The sequence below is a fragment of the Neofelis nebulosa genome, chromosome 7, assembly GCF_028018385.1.
Source record: "Neofelis nebulosa isolate mNeoNeb1 chromosome 7, mNeoNeb1.pri, whole genome shotgun sequence".
NCBI classification, from domain to species: Eukaryota; Metazoa; Chordata; class Mammalia; order Carnivora; family Felidae; genus Neofelis; species Neofelis nebulosa.
In genome coordinates, this window is record NC_080788.1 from 104,522,610 (window position 1) to 104,546,504 (window position 23,895).

The 23,895-nt window shown below is 40.5% G+C and overlaps 1 protein-coding gene across 1 annotated transcript in view; it reads left to right on the plus strand.

Moving 5' to 3' along the window:
* Nucleotides 1-23,895, plus strand: part of PELI2 (pellino E3 ubiquitin protein ligase family member 2) — a 204,114-nt gene that overhangs the window by 154,960 nt on the left and 25,259 nt on the right. The window contains exon 3 of the mRNA XM_058739135.1: nucleotides 9,974-10,075. Coding sequence (XP_058595118.1) covers nucleotides 9,974-10,075 — 102 coding nt within the window. The remainder of the gene's footprint in view (nucleotides 1-9,973; nucleotides 10,076-23,895) is intronic.

The following is a 23,895-nucleotide window of genomic DNA, read 5'->3' on the forward strand; positions in this document are numbered from 1 at the left end:
CCCAAGTCATGATCTCACGGTTCATGAGTTTGAGCCTTGCATTGAACTTTTTTTTTTTTTTTTTTTTTTTTATTTTTTGGGACAGAGAGAGACAGAGCATGAACGGGGGAGGGGCAGAGAGAGAGGGAGACACAGAATCCGAAGCAGGCTCCAGGCTCCGAGCCATCGGCCCAGAGCCTGACGCGGGGCTCGAACTCACCAACCGCGAGATCGTGACCTGGCTGAAGTCGGACGCTTAACCGACTGCGCCACCCAGGCGCCCCAACATTGAACTTATTTTTAATAAAGAAATTTTAAAAAGAAATAGGCTGTCACTTATGGTGACTAGTGTCCAGCCTATGATCGGTAACATGAGCATGTTATGTGTGCCAATGTGTGACCTTGCCACAACGTTCCTGTGTGGGAAAACTGCCCTTCAGTCCTGTTTTCCAAAAAAGAGACAAAGAAGGCAACTAATGAGGAGATTGCACATTAGGTTAGCTTAGTAGGTTCTAAAGATGCCTGTTATGTGAAATAATCCATACAGACTGGAATCTGACATTTTACTTGTTCAGTACTTTATGATAAGATAGAACTGAAGCATCTCCGACTTTAGACAGCAGTGACCTTCCCGGGCACAGGACCAACACTTATAAGATGACAAAACTGAAGCACGGAGACCTTAAATATCTTTTCCAGATGGGGGTGGGGGGTGGGAATTCACCCTGAGCTTTGCTGTTACACAGTATACCACCTGAATTGAAGGCTGATTTGAAAAGACAGGAGTTCTTGCCCGCAAGGAGCTTTTCATCCAGCGTGAGTGATAGAGTTCCTTCGGGGCAGATCTCCACAGGCATAAGAATGTGTTCTCACCCACCTCTCCAACTACAGCCATGGATGTTTCATGTTTTCTGAACTATATCTGAGGTTGTCTCTTGTGACTGGTACCACTCATCAAATCCAGCTTCCGTATAGTTAGGAGTGACTCCAAATTAGAAACAGGTTCTCCTCAAATCTTCTTATCTTCTCTGGCATCTGCATGTGCTGGATGGATTGACCATGTCCTCCCAGCCTGTGCATGCAGTAAGTTCTCTGCCAAGGTTTATCAGATAGCTCAGTGAGCCGATCCTAGACGGGTGTGGGAGCAGTCCAATGCCAAGTTCAAACCATTGCCTCTAACATATAGGCTTATCTTACTTATTTATTGAGTGAAATGCTTCCTGACTTTCGAATCATACCTGTGGCTCAGGCACTTGTTTGAAATATGGCTGTTTGAAAAGATAGTATATTTTAAAGAGTGTGTTCGTGCAAATAAATTATGAATTCCTTTAGCCACCTCTTCTCTTTAGAAATAGCACTCATACATATTTTATACATAAATTGACAAGGATGGCAGAGACCTCATCTTTCCTGCAGCAGTTTGAGCCAGACTGATTGAGGATTTATTGCCTAATTATACTTGTCAGCCTGACATAAAAGTCATTAGTTCTGGAAAAACATGTTTGTCATACCGAGATTATCTCTAATTAATACAGTTAATATCCAACATATATTTAAAGCCAAACAGAATCGTAATTCCCAAAGCATATGTTGTGGACTACCATGAACTGATGGTAAACCTCTTTGGGTCACGAAGCGGTGATCTAAGAACAAGTTTGTATTTGAGGAGAGAAAATGCCATGTTCTATACCTCATTCCCTCTGCTTTGAATCCAGTGAAATCAGTGCTGCTGACGTTAATTCCCTCTGTTGAATTATAAAGGTAGAAAAAGAATCAAAGAGGTCCTGTAATCTGGCTGTAGTTGTGAGTGTGTTAGGATTCAAATCTGGGGTCGTGTGTGTGTGTGTGTGTGTGTGTGTGTGTGTTTCCTCAACATCAGAGTCCACTGACCAAGTTGATCTCTGCAGTGTCCACACGTGGTCTTATTCCCCTTTCCTATCATGCACGTGAACTTGGAGCTCAGAAGGATAAACCAGGAAGTCCAGTGAGGCAACCATCTAGCACGAATGGCTGCTTCCGCCCAACGTCCAGGCATGTGCTGGGTTATGGATGGCTATTACAGTGAGGTTATGCGGCCCTGATGAGCTCCCAGGGCAGCGGTCATGTGCCCATATATGCCGATACCCCCTGGTCCCCTGCTGCACTGCCCCAGCATCGTTATGGACACCCTGCTCTGGATGGTGAAATCATTCAGCAGTTATTTATTTCCAAGCTGCTGTGCAGTTCTCAGCAGACTCATCCATTTGCTCATAAATGTGCCATAAACATAAATGTCAGAAGTTGGTTTTGGACAAAAAAGGTTCAGTTCGTTGGCCTTATTCAGTCCTACCCCCAAATAGTTCCCATTATGTTTTTTCATACCAATTAAAATGTTGTTTCTATGGCAATTCACCCTGTCGTAGGAATGGCTGTGAGAGGTCAACGTAGTTATTTATCCATTTTATCAGGTCCTTTCTGCAACTGAAATGCTAACTTACAAATTAGAACCAACAGTTAAAGCGACTGTAAATAAACTTGCCTTAGGGGTGCCTGGGTGGTTGAGCGTCCCACTTCGGCTCAGGTCATGATCTAACTGTTCGTGTGTTTGAGCCCCATGGCGGGCTCTGTGCTGATAGCTCAGAGCTTTGGATTCTGTCTCCCTCTCTGTCTCTGCCCCTCCACCACTTGTGCATGCGTGCATATTCTCTCTCTCTCTCTCTCTCTCTCTCTCTCTCTCTCTCTCTCTCTCTCAAAAGTAAATAAACGTTAAAAAAATTAAAAAATATGCCTTAAACTTGCAGAATAATTGGCCAGGGAGACTATACTTACTCTACGATGCCTTATTAAAGAGTGCTGAGTTGTGGACATCATTTAGAAGGCTGCTGGGAACACAGCTCATAGTTTTCTTGGTGGAACCCAGAAGACAAAGGTGTTCCTGGCTTTCTGAGTAGAGTGTACCAGACATTTCCTAGGAGCGTTCCCATTGGGAACAGATCTAACAGATGCTGTGAGAGCATCTCTGACTTCTTCCTGAGATGTTTTGTTGGAAACCGAAGGAGGGGGCTCAGTGAACAGCATCACAGAATACCACCATCTTCGGACATGTGATGCCAGAACTCTTCAGAGCAGCTCTGTGAGACTCTGAGATTTATTTGGAAAAGGTTCCTTCAGTGTATAAGCCACAGCAGGTGTCTCTTTGGAGAGGCGAACACAGCACTAATTATATCTACTCATGGAGAAAACCGTGCAGGGCGCTGCTGTTTGCAAACACTGTGTGGCCCGGAGCATTAACTGCAGTCCTGTGATCGTTAGCATCCAAGATGTCTAGACAAGGGAGATTATTAAGCCCTGGAGTCATTTGGTTCTAAGAAAGACACATTAATAGAAAAATTAGATATGGGTTCGAAGAAAAAGAATTTCGTTCCTTTTCATTTGAAACTCAGATTCACACACATACACAGATACAGTATTCCCTTAAATGAGATCTACTGTAGTAAGGCATGCTCCATTGGTATACACAGTACTTGTGGTTTGCCAAAGTTTGCCTTCAGGGTCTAATGTCAGTGGCTATTTCTTTGTTCTTGCCTAAGTATCCCTTCTATTCCTGATCCAAATGTGTAAGGAATGAAGATTGTCCATGTGACATGTCTGGTTGGCTTTGCCTCCCCTGAGAATGCCTTACAGATTTCTTTGATGTGTTAGTCTATAAATATTAATCTTAAATACTAATATAAAACTTTGTTTACATCTCATTCAACAACTGAAGATTATCACAGTGAAACTATTTACGCAAACCACAGCCAGCCACCTCTTAGCTTACGTTCAGGAGCACATGAAACTGCCCTTAAAAACCTAACCCCTGCTCTGTGTGAGGCATTATGCTACCTGCTGGGGTCCCTATACCCAGTCCCGTAGCCTCGGACAGAGGTAAGGGGAGTGCACGCAGCCCCATGGTGTCATAAGTGAGAAGTCACCTAAGACAGAAGAAAGGCTCTAACACCGATGGGTCTTGAAAACTGATTGGTCCAGTTGTCTTTTCTGTGCGACAAACTTAGCAAAAACCACTTGATCTGGTTCATAATTCTGTGAATCAGGAATTTGGGAAGGGCCCACATGGGCGGTGTCTCTCTGACCCACGTGGTGAATTTGGGGGCAGTTGGACCTGGAGGATCCACTCCCAAGGTGGCTTCTTCATCCCTGTGTCTGGGTCTTGCTGCTCCGTGGCCTCTGTCTCCCCATGTGGCATTGCCGTCTGCATGGCCTCCCCTTGTAGTATGGTGGCCTCTGGATGGCTACACTTCTCATGTGGGGGCTCGGGACTCCCAAGAGCGAAGGTTCCAGGGTGCTGTGCCGAGGAGAAGCTACACGTCCTATATGTCCCAGCCTCGGAAGCCCTATATGTCACTTCTCGTGCATTCTGTTGTGGTCAAGCAAGTTCCCGAGGGCAGCCCAGATTTAGGAAAGATGAATTAGGTGATGCCTAGTAATCTCCAGAGCAGAAAGCTGTAGTCTGTAAAAGAGCTGGTTGCAAAACTCCTTTGGGGAATAAATCAGTTTTGCCCAACAAATACTTCATATTTGAAGAGAAAGCATGAAATGTTACATATTGTTTGTTCCATTTGTGTTTGATTTTTGCCTTGATGCAGTAAAATCAGTGCTCCTGGCTTTAATTACGGTAATGCTGATTGTCTATGAACAACAGTGGCAAGAGAGGGCTGTTTTAAGTGTGAGTGATCGGGAATATGGTTGTGCCATTGACTGAAATAGGAAACCCAGGAGGAGAAAGTTAGGGCCAAACAATATAGGGATGGGTATTTTGTTACTTGCAGTCCACACCAACTAAAAACAAACTTAAAACCCTCATTTTTCTCTCAGAAGAAGTCTGGGGCAGGTAGTTCCAGGTGTGGTTCAGCTCCAAGATGTCAGGGCTTTGTCCACCTTCCTGAGAGTCTTCTAACCTCCTTTCCACGTTGCTAGATGGCCACCTCCAGTCCACACGCCACAGCGACATTTTAATAACAGAGAAAGGAAGAAGTCTCCTGATGGCTCCCATTCCCAGGAGGTCCACACCAGATTTCTCCTAAGTCCCGCTGGTTAGGGTTGGGTCAGGTTTCCCTGTGCAAGTTTCAGGGCCTAGGAGATTGGCGTTTTCAGGCTTTTTCATGGAAAACCAACTCAGCAGGGAGAAAGGCACTAAGTAGGTAACCAGCAATGTCTGTCACAGTGATGAATTCCATTTTCTCTCCCTACACAGTTGATAAAGGCTCACTTAGCAGCCTTATAGAGCTTGAATTAGATAGGGTAAATCATAACTATAATAAATAGTATTTTCTAGAAACCAGTTAGTTTTGCAGTGGGCCTTTCCCTTCTACTCTGTGGTTGAGAGCTGATCCCACTGTTTCATAACAAACAATATCTGATCATTTCCCTCTTAGAATTTGTGTGAGAACTCTCTGGCTGCCATGAAAACCTGTATCCATCCCATTTTGCATCTTACAGGATTGCCCTTCTGGCATCGTTACCCTTTCTATATTTCCATATGTGCTTTTATATACGTATCTTCTGTTTTATATGAGCAAGAAAATTCTGTAGACATTATGAGCCATGTTTGTTTTAGAGTCTGGAAGCTCAGAAAACTCCCTGACGTTTAGTCTGAGTTGAACCAGGACAACCAGTTGTAGCTCTCCTGAGTGGCAGAGGCTGACTGAGCTGAACAGAGTCTGAGTAAAGCTAAAGAAAATGTAGATCCTTGGCTGAGAAGAAACTGTCTTGGCTCTGAAGGGTCCTAGTGTGGGCACCTGGGATCGCAGGTTAGTGCTCCCACACTATATGTGTGTGTGTGTGTGTGTGTGTGTATATATACACACACACACACACATATACACACATATACATATGTATATGTATATGTGTGTATACATATGTATATGTGTGTGTATATATATGTGTATATATATGTAATATCCAAAGGACGTGCCATGATTGTCAGAAGCTGGATAAAGTTGGAATCCTTTATTCTGTGGCTCTGTAGTTGTAATTGTCTAATCTGTAATTGTCCAACTGTGGTATTTTTAACCCAGTAAAAGTCACCTGCAGTAAATTTAAGCCGAGGTGTCACCGTGGGTACCTTTGCAGATGAAAAGGAGGGCAGGGGAGGGAAGGGGAGACCTGAGGAAGGAGGAAGGAACCTTTAAATCTCACCTTGTATCTGTAGCAGCTCATTCAGTTGTCTGACATTCGTTGAATGCCTGCCGGGCCCTCAGCGCTGGGGACGGAAGGATAGATAAAGGCACTCACTGGGCAATGAGAGAGAGTCATCGTCTCTGCCCCCTCCTCACAGCAGTAAAGTGGATACTGGAAATCAGCACTGGCCACCAGGGAAGTTGGGCTGGTTTTCCTTACAATTTTAAAGCACCTAGTTTCCAAGTTTGAGTTAGTGTAATAAAAATTACATTATGTCACAGTAATTGTGTTTGAACTACATTCTAGTGAGTGCCAGGAGAAGACCTCACTACTCCCCTGTATATTTCAGAAGTAGATTTCAAAGCAACTTGTTACTTTGGGGAAATTTTTATTTCCGAGATACCTGCGATGATGGACTCAAATCCGTGAATCTGTAATTGACTAGAAGCTGAATTTCTGAAAGTTGTATTTTAAAAGTTTATTTTTGACACAGAGACAGAGCATGAGTGGGGGAGGGGCAGAGAGAGAGGGAGACACAGAATGGGAAGCAGGCTCCAGGCTCCGAGCTGTCAGCACAGAGCCCAACGCAGGGCTGGAAGTCACTGCAAGATCATGACCTGGGCCAAAGTCAGGACGCTCAACCGACTGAGCCACTCAGGCGCCCCTGAAAGTCGTATTTTAAATGTTAAAAGTCTTGTTGAAAAATGGGTACTTCTAACAAGAAAAGAGCGTAATGCCTTAGGTACTTGCCAGAAAGAAAACAAAACCAGATTTCAAGCTTACACGGTCTTCTAATTTTCTCCCCAGCTAACCAAATCTGGCCCCACTCTTGGCTTTAATATGCAGACAGGATCACGTGAGCCCAGTGTGTGTAATCCAGGGAAGTCTGCATCTCTCCATTTGTTTCTGAGGTTGCCATCAATGGCCTCAGGTGGCCTGGTTTTGACTGCCACCTTTTACTCCAGATCTCAGTCCTGGCTTAACTCCCAGCGTTCTAAGGGCCAGCTCATCACCATGCTTCTTCCCTGTGGGTGAAACGTGTCACAACACCAGCACTGAGAACTCAGGACAGGCAGTGAGCTCCTGGCTTGGCACTCACAGAGGGAAGTCACGGTGAGAACTGGAAGTGGCGTGAAGGTGGATATCACTCCCATTCTGAAGTTCCTTGGCCATCCCTGCCACAGGGAGTACATTACCTGCCAGCTCAGAGCCATTCACCACCTTCTCATGTCTCCCTGCAGAACCTCTTTTCCCACTTCTCCATCTTCCCTACATCAGAGGCATCTGGAATATAGCCCGCTGCTGGTACTTTCTTCATCAAAAAGTCTCAGGAAAAGCATTTCCCTAACCCAAAAGCATTCACCTTTCCTAACTCCCCAGTTGTTCACGTTCAGCCACATAAAAAGTGGGCAAAAGCTTGAAACTGTAAATTTTCTTTATGTGGGCTCAACACGCAAGGTGCCCTGGATCAGGCATTCAAGGGTTCAGAGTCTCTGTGCTTGCTTCCATGTTTGAGGGGGAGCAGCGGGGGGTCAGCCTAGGTTGTGTGCTTCCCTGTACTGGGAGCAGTTCCTGGGTATGGCTTCTCTATCAGTAGCCCTTTTCATAACTTGGGTCACAAGAATAGTTTGAGTAAACAAGTTAGAACAATGGGGCCCACTAACAACTTGGGGCCTGTAAAATGGCTATTTGCAGGTATTTCCCAGAGTGGCCTGGAAGTGTCTGTGGGGTCCCATGCCCAGGGCTATGCCAGGTTATGGGGTGAGCCCAGCAAGTCTTCCCGGGGCATTAGTTTCCCAGCAAATTTGGAAATGTTTAAATGTTAAAACTAGCCAGTATATTATGGAGGAGAATACAAAATTTATAATAATCTTAAGGTAAAATGTTTTAATATGAGAAACTTCACTGCAGGGTACTTTCTCAGATGTCTCCAAGGTTCAGGTGACTCTCTTCCAGTTCAGGCAGCTTTGATGGAAGTTTGAGAAAACACTGTACTTAAGAAGGTACAATCATACCAAAAAGTGTAACTTTTTAAAGGGAGTTCTTTTATGGCACTTGTTAGCTTCTCAGTGTGCAGATAATTGACAAAGTACAGGCATTTCTTCTTCATGTAATGTATGCGTCATGAAAGTTGTGTTTTGGGCTGAGATATTTGTAAATTGAATACTTCTAAATGCAATAGACACTTTTTCAGGAAACCTAAAATTAGTTTATAAATAATCACCCCCCGATTGCTAGTTTTAATAAGTTTGAGTTGGATAAAATTATTTTTCTTAAAGTGGGTGTTTTCATATAGCTATAAACATCCATTGTCTATTTATCTTGAAAATAGCTCTTTATTAGCTTCGCTTTCAAAAAAATGTCACTTTTATCAAAACCATTGAATTTACCGGACTCAGACCAATGAAAATTTAAGGCTATTTTTATTAGTGGACTTGAGTAGTCTAAGGAGTCTGTTTTAGATTTCTGGCCATATTAAATATTTAAATTATTTCTAATACTTATATTGTCTTAATGAAGCACGTAGAACAAAACAGTTCAGTCACGAAGTTCCTCAGGGCAGATGATTAAATAACCATGAGATTAACCAGGCTAACTTCAAAGTTGATTTGGAATTTTGTACTATTTTTGGCACTAAGCAATTATATTAGTCAAATATAAATGTTCAGAGTACATTTTCATTAACATGCTTTCTATGTCCAGCTACTTCCAAATGCTTTCTTGGTCTTCATAGTGTCATTATTCGATAAATGTTTAATAGAAAGGCTCATTAAAATTTTATTTATTATACTTAATGTAAAAGAGTAGAAATGAAGATAAATGAGGTTGAAGTGGAATGGATAAAATGTAATTGAAATAATTTGGAGTACAATTTAAATAAACTTCTTTGTTAATGTGGAAGTGTTAAAAGTGTGTGACCACAACTTAAGATGTGTTCAAATATATCATTGTGGAGACAATAAGAATATTGTATTACTGGCCTCTAGATTCTTTGAAGAAGACTGTTAGCTTTAGTCTAAAAACAGAAAAGATGAAATTGACTTAGTTTCCTTATTTATTAACTTAGTAAATACCTGGGTTAAACAACTACTTATATTCTGTTCAATGCCATATTGAATCTTGTATGATTATCATTGGCCAGATGGATATAGAGAAATCCTTAAAGAACATTTACATTTTGCAGTGATATTTATTTTTTACTATGATTATCATCTCTATTGCATGGGGAAGGTGTAACAAAATGCCATTGACTTACTGCTGTAGTGTTAAATTATTGTTCTTATCTTTTTATTTGAGAGTGCATGCATGCATGAGCAGGGGAAGGGCAGAGGGAGGATAGAGACTCTTAAGCAGGATCCACGTTCATCGTGGAGCCCGGTGCAGAGCTTGATCTCACAACTGTGAGATCATGACCTGAGCCAAAACCAGGAGTTGGGTGCTTAACTGACTGAGCCATCCAGGCACCCAAAAATAAATTTTTTAATAAACCCTATTAATCTAAAATTTCTATCATTTAGTTACAGTAATATGGAGAAAATATATGTTTTTCCTGAGACATGATTAAATCAAGTCTTGCAAACTGGTAAATTTGATTTGACTTAAATATTGTTCATATGAAGATACAGTATTGGGTAAAACCGGAGTCATGGCTGTTAGTTTGTCTAATTCAGGGCACAGCACAGGAACAGGTTCTGATTAAAAACAAACAAAAAACACGTTGGCTTGGCTTGTATTGATTTGGCTGGCAAAGTGATGTCTGTTAACTACAAACAGAATTGCAGTTGTTGAAACGAGATTTTGTTGAATGTCTATGTTTTTATTTCATTATTAGGCTATCAGCTGCAAAGGTCAACACAGTATATCGTATACTCTGTCAAGGAATCAGACTGTGGTGGTGGAATACACACATGATAAAGATACGGATATGTTTCAGGTAATGTCTTTATTTCTCTTGTTTAATGTGGTGTCCTTACCGTTAGTTTTGGGCATACAGTATGATAGTTCTGTATTTGTGCATATTACAAAATAATCACTACAGTAAGTTCAGCTAACATTTGTCACCACACATAATTGCAAAGTTTTTTTCTTGGGATGACAGCTTTTTAAGATCCACTCTCCTGGCTACTTTCAAATATACAACGCAGTATTATTTACCATAGGCACCGTGCTGTATGTTACATCCCCATGACACATCTTCCTCTCCTTCGTGGAAATTTTAGCACACTTTCCTTCATTTTGATATGTAGTCAGACCTTTTGGCACAATAGCGTTTAGTGATGTACAAGGAGAAGGACATAAGGATAATATAAAAATTAATTCCTATTTGGTTTTTGAAAGACTAAGAAAAAACTTAGTTCTAAAATTGCAGACAAGCTACATTCTTAGCTTTATGTGTACAAATACACATTATTTTTATTTTAGAATGAAAATTTTTTAAACCAATCACTTTGAAAAGCAAACATGTTCAAAATACTTCCTAAATAACACTTGAATCAGAAAGGACATTGATACTACAAGTATAGGCCTTTTTAAAAAGAACTATAGAACATTATATAGCAAAACTCAAGGGATGTGACTGACCTCATACTCAGAAGGAAATATAAAAATTGAAGTGCTTTCATTATAGAAGGGAGGGAAGGAGGAAGGAAATCAAGAAACTAACCATTGGTCTCTAAGAGTTCTCTTTAAAAAATGAAAGTAAGAAAATACAGAACAGGGTCACGAATAGTGGTTCCTATTAGAGGTATATAATAGGAAGTCCAAAAATAGATCAAAAGAAAGCAGAAGGAAGGAAATGAAAAGGGAAAAAAATCATCAATTTAGGAAGAAGAGAAATTATAATATATTCAAGATTTGGTGCTTTAAAACAACAAAAAATTAAAATTAAGGCTAATAAAGGAAAAAAAATCAAACTCAAATTGGGAGCCATGAGGTTTTGCCTGCCTTTCTTTCTTTCTTTCTTTCTTTCTTTCTTTCTTTCTTTCTTTCTTTCTTTCTTTTTTTTTTTTTTTTTATGCTTTTATTTGAGAGAGAGAGAAGAGAGACAGAATGAGGGAGACAGAGGATCCAAAGCAGGCTCTGTGAGATCATGACCTGAGCCGAGGTTGGACACTTAACCTACTGAGCCACGCAGGTGTCCATAGGCTTTGCATTTCTGTATGGAGAGTTAAATTATGAAATGGTATTAAAACGAGTGTCAAAACAATATCATAGATCGCATCCTAAAGGGGGAATAAGTAGTTCTGAAAAATAAGAAAATATGCTCAACCTACTTCAAAAAGAGAAATGTGGCTTCGCATCGCACAGCCACATTATGTTTCACTTATCAGATTGGCAAAAATCTGAAAGGTCTTGTCAGAGATGTGGGAAAACCCTCTCCTACTCCTATAAACTGGTATGACCTGTGTGCAGCAGTGAGTTAGAGATGCTGGTGAAAATGAAAAATGCTTGCACTCTTTGACTCCGCTCTTTTGTTTCTAGAGATTTACCCAAAAGATACCCCTACATACATGCAGAATTACATTTTTACCAAGTGATTGCTCAAAGCAAGATTTAGTAGCCAAAGATTGTGAACAACCTAAATGTCCTTCAGTAGGGGACCGGTTCGGTAAATTCAGGTACAGCCATACAGTGGAGGTCTCCAAGACTAAAAGAGAAGAAGAAAAAGCTTGTGTGGATGTGGAAAGAGCTCCAAACATAGTTAATGAATTAAATACTAGTATTATTAATTATATTGAGCCATTGATAATATATTCAATTAGATTATTTAATCTTTGGGGTGCCTGGGTGGCTCAGTCAGTTGAACGTCCGATTCTTGATTTCCGACTCTTGATTTAGGCTCAGGTTGTGGGATCGAGCCCTGCGTTGTGCTCTGAGCTGACAGAGTGGAACCTGCTTGTCATTCTCTCTCTCCCTCTCTCCCTCTGCCCCTCCACAACTCATGCACTTGCACGTGTGCTCTCTCTCTCTCTCTCTCAAAATGAAACATTTTAGGGACACCTGGGTGGCTCAGTCGGTTGAACGTTGGACTTGGCTCAGATCATGATCTCACAGTTCATGGGTTTGAGCCCTGCATTGGGCTCTGGGCTGACAGCTCAGGGCCTGGAGCCTGCTTCAGATTCTGTGTCTCCCTCTCTTTCTGCTCCTCCCCTGCTCACACTCTGTCTCTCTCTCAAAAATAAATAAATATTTTTTTAAAAACATTTTTTTAAAAAGTAAACATTTTAAAAAAGATTAGCTAATCTTAAATAGTAATAAATTTGTTATTAAATATTAAATAGTATATTATTAAATATTAGCATAGATAAATGATTTAAATAATGCTTATATGCACTAAAAATCTCCAAGAGGACAAATCAGACATTATTACTAAAGCAGCTGCCTTTGTGGGGAAGAGGTCTGGGTAGGGGGGACATGGGGGGCTATTTCACACTATGATTTTTGAACCATGTGAATGTGTTAGCTATTTTATAAAAAGCTAAACAATCCTAGATAGTGTCATAGTCCTAGATATGGACAAATTAATTAAGGGCCCCAAAAGTAATACTTATCATACACAAAATATTAACAGTGGTTTTAGTCATGCCATTCCATTTTATAACATTCTAAATGTTTTTTCTTCTCCTTCAACCAGAGAAAATCTCTTCCTAAATAAATGTATGCCTACACTTCCCTGTTGATGATTTTAGTGGACTTCATAATAATATTTTAATACTTCCCAAAATTATTTTCCAAGATTCCAAGATTTCCAAATAAATCTTCTATTTACAAGATTTTTTACATAGGTTTTTTACACATGTCTTACCTAGAGAACAGATTCTCAATACCAAAAAAAAAAAGCATCAAGAAAATTGTACAGTGGTCGGTGGTACAGTTTTTACCACTTTCTTTTTTGTTTGTTTTGTTTTTATTTTTTAAAATTTACATCCAAATTAATTAGCATATAGTCAAACAATGATTTCAGGAGTAGATTCCTTAATGCCCCTTACCCATTTAGCCCATCCCCCTCCCACAACCCCTCCAGCGACCCTTAGTTTGTTCTCCATATTTATGAGTCTCTTCTGTTTTGTCCCCCTCCCTGTTTTTATATTATTTTTGTTTCCCTTCACTTATGTTCATCTGTTTTGTTTCTTAAAGTCCTCATATGAGTGAAGTCATATGATTTTTCTTTCTCTGACAAATTTCACTTAGCATAATACCCTCTAGTTCCATCCATGTAGTTGCAAATGACAAGATTTCATTCTTTTTGATTGCCGAGTAATACTCCATTGTATATATATAGCACATTTTCTTTATCCATTCATGCATCAATGGACATTTGGGCTCTTTCCATACCTTGGCTATTGTCAATAGTGTCGCTTCGAAACAGCACACCTGTATCCCTTGGATAAATGCCTAGTAGTGCAATTGCTGGGTTGTAGGGTAGTTCTATTTTTAGTTTTTTGAGGAATCTCCATACTCTTTTCCAGAGTGGCTGCACCAGCTTGCATGGCCACCAACAATGCAAAAGAGACCCTCTTTCTCCACATCCTCACCAACATCTGTTGTTGCCTGAGTTGTTAATGTTAGCCATTCTGACAGGTGTAAGGTGGTATCTCATTGTGGTTTTGATTTGTATTTCCCTGATGATGAGTGATGTGGAGCATTTTTTCATGTGTCTGTTTGCCATCTGGATGTCTTCTTTGGAAAAGTGTCTATTCATGTCTTTTGCCCATTTCTTCACGGGATTCTTTGTTTTTTGGGTGTTGAGTTTGCTAAGTTCTTTATAGATTTTGGATACTAACCCTTTATCTGACATGTCGTTTGCAAAAATCTTCTCCCATTCTGTGTGTTGCCTTTTAGTTTTGCTGATTGTTTCTTTCACTGTGCAGAAACTTTTTATTTTGATGAGGTCCCAGTAGTTCATTTTTGCTTTTGTTTCCCTTACCTCCAGAGACGTGTTGAGTAAGAAGTTGTTGCAGGCGAGGGGCGCCTGGGTGGCGCAGTTGGTTAAGCGTCCGACTTCAACCAGGTCACGATCTCGCGGTCCGTGAGTTCGAGCCCCGCGTCAGGCTCTGGGCTGATGGCTCGGAGCCTGGAGCCTGTTTCCGATTCTGTGTCTCCCTCTCTCTCTGCCCCTCCCCCGTTCATGCTCTGTCTCTCTCTGTCCCAAAAATAAATAAAAAAAAAAAACGTTGAAAAAAAAAAAAATTTATAAAAAAAAAAAAAAAAGAAGTTGTTGCAGGCGAGATCAAAGAGGTTTTTGCCTGCTTTCTCCTTGAGGATTTTGATGGCTTCCTGTCTTACATTGAGGTCTTTCATCCATTTTGAGTTCATTTTTGTGTATGGTGTAAGAAAGTGGTCCAGGTTCATTCTTCTTCATGTTGCTGTCCAGTTTTCCCAATGCCATTTGCTGAAGAGACTGTCTTTATTCCATTGGATATTCTTTCCTGCTGTGTCAAAGATTTGTTGGCCATATGTTTGCGGGTCCATTTCTGGGTTCTCTGTTCTGTTCCATTGATCTGAGTGTCTGTTCTTGTGCCAGTACCATACTGTCTTGATGATTACAGCTTTGTAGTATAGCCTGAAGTCTGGGATTTTGATGCCTCCTGCTTTGGTTTTCTTTTTCAAGATTGCTTTGGCTACTCAGGGTCTTTTCTGGTTCCATACAAATTTTAGGATTTGAAGAATGCTGGTGTTATTTTGATAGGGATTGCACTGCATATGTAGATTGCTTTGGGTGGTATTGACATTTTAACAATATTTGTTCTTCCTATCCAGGAGCATGGAATCTTTTTCCATTTTTTTGTGTCTTCTTCAAATTTTTTCATAAGCTTTCTATAGTTTACAGTGTATAGATTTTTTTCACCTTTGGTTAGATTTATTCCTAGTTATTTTATGGTTTTTTTGTGCAACTGCAAATGGGATTGATTCCTTGATTTCTCTTTCCATTGCCTCCTTGTTGGTGTATAGGAATGCAACCGATTTCTGTGCATTGATTTTATATCCTGCAACTTTGCTGAATTCATGAATCAATTCTAGCAGTTTTTTGGTGGAATCTTTTGGGTTTTCCATATAGACTGTCATGTCATCTGCGAAGAGTGAAAGTTTGACCTCCTGGCCTATTTGGATGCCTTTTATTTCTTTGTGTTGTCTGATTGCAGAGGCTAAGACTTCCAATACTATGTTGAATAACAGTGGTGAGAGTGGACATCCCTGTCTTGTTCCTGACCTTAGGGGGAAAGCTCTCAGTTTTTCCCCATTGAGGATGATATTAGCATTGGATCTTCATATATGGCTTTTATGATCTCGAGGTATGCTCCTTCTATCCCTACTTTCTTGAGGGTTTTTATCAAGAAAGGATGCTGTATTTTTGTCAAATGCTTTCTCTGCATCTGTTGAGAGGATCATATGGTTCTTGTCCTTTCTTTTATTGATGTGATGAATCATGTTAATTGTTTTGCGGATATTGAACCAGCCCTGCATCCCAGGTATGAATCCCACTTGGTCATGGTGAATATTTTTTAACGTATTGTTGGATCCGGTTGGCTAGTATCTTGTTGGGGATTTTTGCATCCATGTTCATCAGGGAAATTGGTCTATAGGTCTCCTTTTTAGTGGGGTCTCTGTGTGGTTTTGGAATCAATGTAATGCTGGCTTCATAGAAAGAGTTTGGAAGTTTTCCTTCCATTTCTATTTTTTGGAACAGTTTCAAGAGAATAGGTGTTAACTCTTCCTTAAATGTTTGGTAGAATTCCCCTGGAAAGCCATCTGGCCCTGGGTTTTTGTTTTTTGGCAGATTTTTGATTACTAATTCAATTTCCTTACTGGTTATGGGTCTGTTCCAATTATCTATTTCTTCCTGTTTCAGTTTTGGTAGTGTATATGTTTCTAGGAATTTGCCCATTTCTTCCAGATTACCCATTTTATTGGTATATAATTGCTCATAATATTCTCTTACTATTATTTTTATTTCTCTTGTGTTGGTTGTGATCTCTCTTTCATTCTTGATTTTATTTATTTGGGTCCTTTCCTTTTTCTTCTTGATCAAACTGGCTAGTGGTTTATCAATTTTGTTAATTCTTTTAAAGAACTAGCTTCTGGTTTCATTGATCTGTTCTGTTTTTCTTTTGGTTTTGATAGCATTAATTTCTTTATTATTATTTATTATTATTATTTATTTATTATTATATAGGTCTAATCTTTATTATTTCCTGTCTTCTGCTGGTTTGGGGTTTTATTTGCTGTTCTTTTTGCAGCTTCTTAAGGCGTGAGGTGAGGTTGTGTATCTGAGATCTTTCTTCCTTCTTTAGGAAGGCCTGGATTGCCATATACTTTCCTCTTATGACCGCCTTTGCTGCGTCCCAGAGGTTTTGGGTTGTGGTGTTATCATTTTCATTGACTTCCATATACTTTTTTATTTTTTATTTTTTTTTCAACGTTTTTTATTTATTTTTGGGACAGAGAGAGACAGAGCATGAACGGGGGAGGGGCAGAGAGAGAGGGAGACACAGAATCGGAAACAGGCTCCAGGCTCCGAGCCATCAGCCCAGAGCCTGACGCGGGGCTCGAACTCACAGACCACGAGATCGTGACCTGGCTGAAGTCGGACGCTTAACCGACTGCGCCACCCAGGCGCCCCATCTTCCATATACTTTTTAATTTCCTCTTTAACTGCTTGGTTAGCCCATTCATTCGTTAGTAGGATGTTCTTCAGTCTCCAAGTATTTGTTACCTTTCCAAATTTTTTTCTTGTGGTTGGTTCCAAGTTTCATAGCGTTGTGGTCTGAAAATATGCACGGTATGATCTCAATCTTTTTGTACTTGCTTAGGGCTGATTTGTGTCCCAGTATATGGTCTATTCTGGAGAACGTTCCATGTGCACTGGAGAAGAATGTATATTCTGCTGCTTTAGAATGAAATGTTCTGAATATATCTGTTAAGTCCATCTGGTCCAGTGTGTCATTCAAAGCCATTGTTTCCGTGTTGATTTTTTGATTAGATGATCTGTCCATTGCTGTGAGCGGGGTGTTGAAGTCTCCTATTATGGTATTAATATCAATGAGTTTCTTTATGTTTGTGATTAATTGATTTATATATTTGGGTGCTGTCACACTTGGCACATAAATATTTACAATTGTTAGGCCTTCTTGGTGGATAGACCCCTTGATTATGATAAAATGCCCTTCTGCATCCCTTGATACGGTCTTCGTTTTAAAGTCTAGATTGTCTGATATAAGTATGGCTACTCTGGCTTTCTTTTGTTGACCATTAGCATGATAGATGGTTCTCCATCCACTTATTTTCAATCTGAAAATGTCTTTAGGTCTAAAGTGGGTCTCTTGTAAACAGCATATAGATGGATCTTATTTTCTTACCCATTCTGTTACCCTGTCTTTTGATTGGAGCATTGAGTCCATTGACGTTTAGAGTGAATACTGAAAGATATGAATTTATTGCCATTATGGTGCTTGTAGAGTTGGAGTTTCTGGTGGTGTTCTCTGGTCCTTTCTAATCTTCTGTTGCTTTTGTGTGTGTGTGTGTGTGTGTGTGTGTGTGTGTGTGTGTGTATTTTTTCATCTTTTCTCCCTTCAGAGAGTCCTCCTTAAAATTTCTTACAGGGCTGGTTTAGTGGTCACAAACTCCTTTAATTTTTGTTTGTCGATTTTTTTACCACTTTCAAATCAACACATCACTGGAATGGCACCTGTAATTTCATCACTATTCTTTAGCGACATGTTGGGATATAGATAGTTCTTCACTATTGTACAGTCACATTCCACTCACATTGTTCACTTTCCCCCTCACCTCTGCAAATGCAAGATGAGCGAAAGATTCATGAGAATCTTAACATGAGATCCATCGTCCTGACAAAATAAGTGCCCGATACAGTACCTTTACCATAGACACAGTGTTATCCAGCAGATCTCTGGAATGCGTTCATCTTGTGGAACTGAAACTTTGTACCTATTAAACAGTGATTCCCATTTCCCTCCACCCCCAGTCCCTGGCAGCCATCATTCTGCTCTGTTTCTATTGATTGTGTAGATACTGCACATAATCAGAATCGGGCAATATTTGTAATATCCTCCAGGTTTATGCATGTTGGTGCATGTGGCAGGATTTCCTCTTTTGTAAAACTGAATAATATCCCATTGGATGTTTATACCACATTTTCTTTATCCATTCACCCTTTGCAGACCTTCCGGTTGTATCTAGATCTTGGCTACAGTAAGTAATGCTGCAGTGAACATGGGGAGCAGATACCTCTTTGAGATCCTGATTTCAGGTTTTTTTGGTTTTTCTTTTGTTTTGTTTTTAATAAATACCCAGAAACAGGATTGCTGAATCACATGGTAGTTTTGTTTTTAATTTTTTGAGGAACCTCCATACAGTTGTAAACATCTAAGTGCTTTTTGCATACTTCCTATTCCACCACATGGAATATTTGAAAGCCTCAATATTTAACGAGAGTAATTTATTACCACTTCATCAGAAGCACACTTAAGTGAAATTGACATTATTTTTAACTGCACATGCACGGCAATGAAGAATGCAGTGGCTGTTAGTACACTTTGGTGCCGCTGCCTTGATTCCTGCTAAAGCACTTGATTGCCTGAGCACCATCAGAATAAATGTTAGCACAGTGGAAAAGGCAAATGGCACGTTTGTATTATTATGAAAGTGATTTTTGGCTTCATGGACCTGATCCTTAGAAAAGGTCTCAGGGCTCTTAAATATGGAGAACAAACAGAGGGTTACTGGAGGGGTTGTGGGAGCGGGGATGGGCTAAATGGGTAAGGGGCAGTAAGGAATCTACTCCTGAAATCATTGTTGTGCTATATGCTAACTAACTTGGATGTAAATTTAAGAAAGAAAAAAAAGAAAGAAAAAAAAAAGTCTCAGGGACCCACAGAGGTTCATAGACTACACTGAGAAATACCAAATTATACTATACTAACCTCTTAAATTGCATAGCTGAAGAAATTTGGGTCTTTGAGAGGAAAGGTAACTAGCTACTAAGGGCAGAAAAGGCATTACTAGCAGAAGTAAGATTTACGTCTCTGGAGTTCTACATTCTCTACATAGTACCTCTTTAAATAAAGCGTGGTAATTCAACAAGAATTTATAGATTTACTAAGAAAACATAACACATTTGTCATTTTAACTAAAATAATCTGATTCTACTTGCAAAATAACTAGACCTGTGGGAGGATTACTATCAGGTCATTTCTCTGCAGAGTAAAACTAAGGCATTCTCAGAAGGCCCTGAACAATCAAGCTTGTTTTAATTTTTCTTCCTTTTACAAGTTCTTATGTCCCAAACCCACCACAGACAAAGGTTACTGAGCAAAAAGCACTGTAGCATTCCTATTTCTCAAGCCTGGACCTTGGTGTTGAGGGTTGTTCATTGTAGCCATTATCTATAAAATGATATCTAAGTTAATTGAGAATTTAAAAGCAGAACATCAGACTGAACCAAAGAAGGTCCTTGTGCTGCCTTTCCCACTGTGGAACAGACAGTAGGCTCAGAACTTGGAAATATTATTGCCTAAGGAAGAAAATATCAATTATATCTGAATTTAAGAGATGGGTTAAGGGTAAGAAAGTCTGCGTTAATATAGCAACAGTTTCTTAGTAATTTTCTAGAATAGGAGTAAATGAAAGAGGGAATAGTGTAGCTATTGAGAAAGCAAAATATTTTTTTTTAATGTTTATCAAAGAAATCAAAGGAAGTGATGAAATGTCTTACAGGGTCCCTAAAGGGAAGTATGATGCCAAATGCATATTGACCATCAGGGTAAGGAAATCAGCCAGGCCTCAAGATTTCTGTTTCATAATTTGGACCCTGGGTGCTGCCATACCTTATGTTTTTGGTTTTTGTTTGGTTGGTGTTTAATTTAGTTGGTTTATAGTACTTTTATTTGTTTTTAATGCGTATTTATTTTTGAGAGAGAGCATGACAGGGGCATGAGAGAGAGGGAGACACAGAATCCAAAGCAGGCTCCAGGCTCTGAGCTGCCAGCACAGAGCCCAATGCCGGGCTCAAACCCACGAACCGCAAGATCATGACCTGTGTTGAAGTTGGATGCTTAACCAACTGAGCCACCTACGCACCCCTATAGTACTTTTTGATGGCAATATTTAAGTAGCATATATCTAGTTGAGAAAAGTTAAAGAATATTTGCTATTTAAATAGTTATTTTTTGGGGTGCCTTGGTGCCTCCATCGGTTGAATGTCCGACTTTTGATTTTGGCTCAGGTACTGATCTCATGGTCATGCGATTGAGCCCTGTGTTGAGTCCTGCTTCAGGCCCTGTGCCGAGTACGGAGCCTGCTTGAGATTCTGTCTTTCCCTCTGCCCCTCTCCTGCTTTCACATGCTCATACTTGCTCTCTCTCTTAAAAAAAAAAAAAAAAAAAAGAGAGAGTTATGTCTTAAAGCATTGTGTGTCTCTCTCACAGAGATCAAGCTGACTGTCAGAATCTTCCATTCATCAGTTTCATTTCTGGAGCACCTGCTATGTATCAGATACTCCTGTAGTTACTGAAGACAGACAGCCAGGGCTCCCCTCTCATGGAGGCTGCATCCTAGAGGAGGCAAACGGACCACAAATAAGCATTCCAGGGGGGAGGAATGGGGGCTACCAAAGCCCCAAGCAGGAGCAGAGTGAAGGAGGAGGACAGTGAAATGAGATGAGCTTGGAGAGGTGGGGCCTTTAAGGCCAAGTAAAAAAATTGAGTTTTAAGCAAGGGAGGGGTACAATCTGATTGATATTTCTTAAAGATATCTTCAAGTACTCTCTCGAAAGGAATGGAGGTGACATGTGTGAAAACAGAGACCAGTTTGGGGACTAAGGCAATGCAATCCTAGTAAAAATTGACAGTAACTGGAACTAAGGTGGGAGAAATGAAAGGAAGGAAGCTGTGTTTGGAGGCAGTGTTGACAGGTGGCTGCGAAGGAAGGTAAACAATCAAGGATAATATTTTGATACTGAGTTTCAGCTTGAGCAAATTGGATACCAGTCGTTGGCGGGGCATCTAGGGATTGAAGAAGAATCCAGGCTCTGTTTAAAACATGTTACATTTCGAGATGCTTATTAGATTCTGAAGTGGAGATTGGGCATGATAGTCTGAAGCTCTGGTAAAGATCAGGACTTTTTGGCTAATAGTAGGATTTAACGAGATTACCTAGGGAGAGAAGAGAAAGAGAAGGGAAGGGGACGATTTACCAACTAGCCTGTAGGGTTTCCTTATTCTTTCTTTTTTTATTTACTTATTTTGAGAGAAAGGGCACTCGAGGGAGCCGGGGAGGGGCAGAGGGAGAGAGAGAATCCCAGGCAGGCTCCACACTCCGTGCAGAGCCCAACACGGGGGCTCAGTCTCACGAACCACGACAGCATGACCTGAACTGAAACCAAGCATCGACCGCTTAACCAACTGAGCTACCAAAGCACCCCGGGCTGCATTATTCTAATACCAGCTACAGATGTGCCAGGATGTGCTGGCTGAGCTCTGCAGTAGTGCGATCAGTACTGCCCTGGGGTAGAAACTCCACAGGGTGGGTTGAAAGAAGTTGAGTGAGGGAGGAGTCAGGACATGGGAGGGTGGTAACTAGTGACAGGTTTTTCAAGAAGTATTGCCTCTAACCGGACTGGAGAGATGGGGCCATAGGTTAAAGGCTGCTTGCAGGGGAACGAATGTGTTTTGTTTTTTAATTTTTGTTAATGTTTATTTATTTATTTTAACGTTTATTTATTTTTGAGACAGAGAGAGACAGAGAGAGACAGAGCGTGAACGGGGGAGGGGCAGAGAGAGAGGGAGACACAGAACCGGAAGCAGGCTCCAGGCTCTGAGCCATCAGCCCAGAGCCCGACGCGGGGCTCGAACTCACGGACCTCGAGATCGTGACCTGAGCTGAAGTCGGACACCCAACCGACTGAGCCACCCAGGTGCCCCAATGTGTATTTATTTTTAAGAGAGAGAATGCAAGTGAGGGAGGGACAGAGAGAGAGACAGAGACACAGAATCTGAAGCAGGCTCCAGGCTCCAACCTGTCAGCACAGAGCCCGATGCGGGACTGGAACCCACAAACTGTGAGATCTTGACCTGAGCCGAAGTCGGACACTTAACCAACTGAGCCATCCAGGTGCCCTGGAAGGAATGTGTTTTTAAAGATGAGAGAGACTAATCTAGAACAGTGCTACTCAAAGTGTGCTCAGCTGAGCATCCAAGCGTCTGTTAATGGTACAGAATGAGCTGAGTAGGACATGGAGAGGAGTTTGGAAACCATTACGGCACCTTTTATAGTACCTGAAACACCCAAGCAGATGATCATTTTTCTAATACTCATTTTTATTGTACTTTTAAAAAGTATCAGTGACAAGTTGCTGTTTAAAAAAAAAAATTGGTCCTTTTACCCCCACAGAGTCACAGAGTTGGAGAAGCTTCACAATGTGTTTGGTAGCTGATGGCAAGATCTAGTATAAAGAGAGAAATTGAAGATTCAGGAGAGAGAGGGGACAATATCAGGAGCAAAATCCTTGGGAAGAATATGGAGACGCCAACATCAGTAGAGAGATTGGTCTTGGATAGAAGCAGCAACATTCCATCCTTGTCATAGGAGGGACATCAGAAAATAAGGTTACAGATACAGGGATATGGGTAGCGTTGGTCCAGGAAAGGTGAGGGAGGCCCTTCCAAGTTCTTCAATGCCATCTTACCTGTACTAACTTCGACTGACAACCAGGCAAACCCAAACCTTTCTAAAATATATAAAATTTAAAATGCTGAATGATGCCCTGTCTGTGGTATCAGTAAAATTCTCCCTGTGGTTACTCTATGAGTATCAGCACTGTATGATTATCAGGTGAAATTCAGGAACATCTTGGCTTGTCTACATGACTCCCCTTAAGATAATGTAGAGTTGATCCAGTATTCAAAAGGATGGGTTCCAAGTTTTGCGCACGGGGTGAGTTTTCAGTAGGAAAGTGGCTTAGAGTTGTGTTTTTTTTTCCTGGCAAAAGCAACATGTATCTGAAAGTATAAAATTTTACTGGCACCCTTTAGGTTAGATTTAAGTGGGAGTGAATTGATAAACAAATCAAACATGACCAGTCAGATAAGTATCATGACTTGAAATAATTGATTGTAACGGTATGTTCCAGTTGAAATGTCATGTTTTACAGTCCATTTCAGTTAATTCATCAAGACATTAATATATTGGGATGAAATCACAGTGGCCTTTACAGAAGAGAGTAATCGTTCTGTGTGACAAGCCTGTGACATTCTACTAGAGCATGGCTTTAGCTTTGAGCTTACAACAGAGCTTGAAGAGCCGTTGCCCTCTTCATGGAGGTAACAGAAATGATGTCAGAGACCGTGTCTTTGTGAGAGCTCCAGGCAATTGTAGAACTCACCCCATTTCACTCCCCAGCTTCATTGGACAAGGTTATTCATTGGACAGTACAAGTTTATTCCTGAGTTTAGAGTAGCCTTTATTTTCTTGTTTATACTTTTCTGTATTTGTAGAATATTTTGCAATAAGTATTTGTTACTTTTCTAATTAAAAAAAATTTTTAAGTGAAATAGATTAAAGGTAAATACTGTATGATATCAATTATATGTGGAATCTAAAAAAAAAAAAAAAAATCAAAACCATGGAGGCAGAGACTAGAATGGTAGTTACCAAGGGCTGAGGGGGTGGGGGAAAGAGGGAGAAGTTGGTCACATAGTACAAACTTCCAGCTGTAAGATGAATAGGTTCTGGGGATCG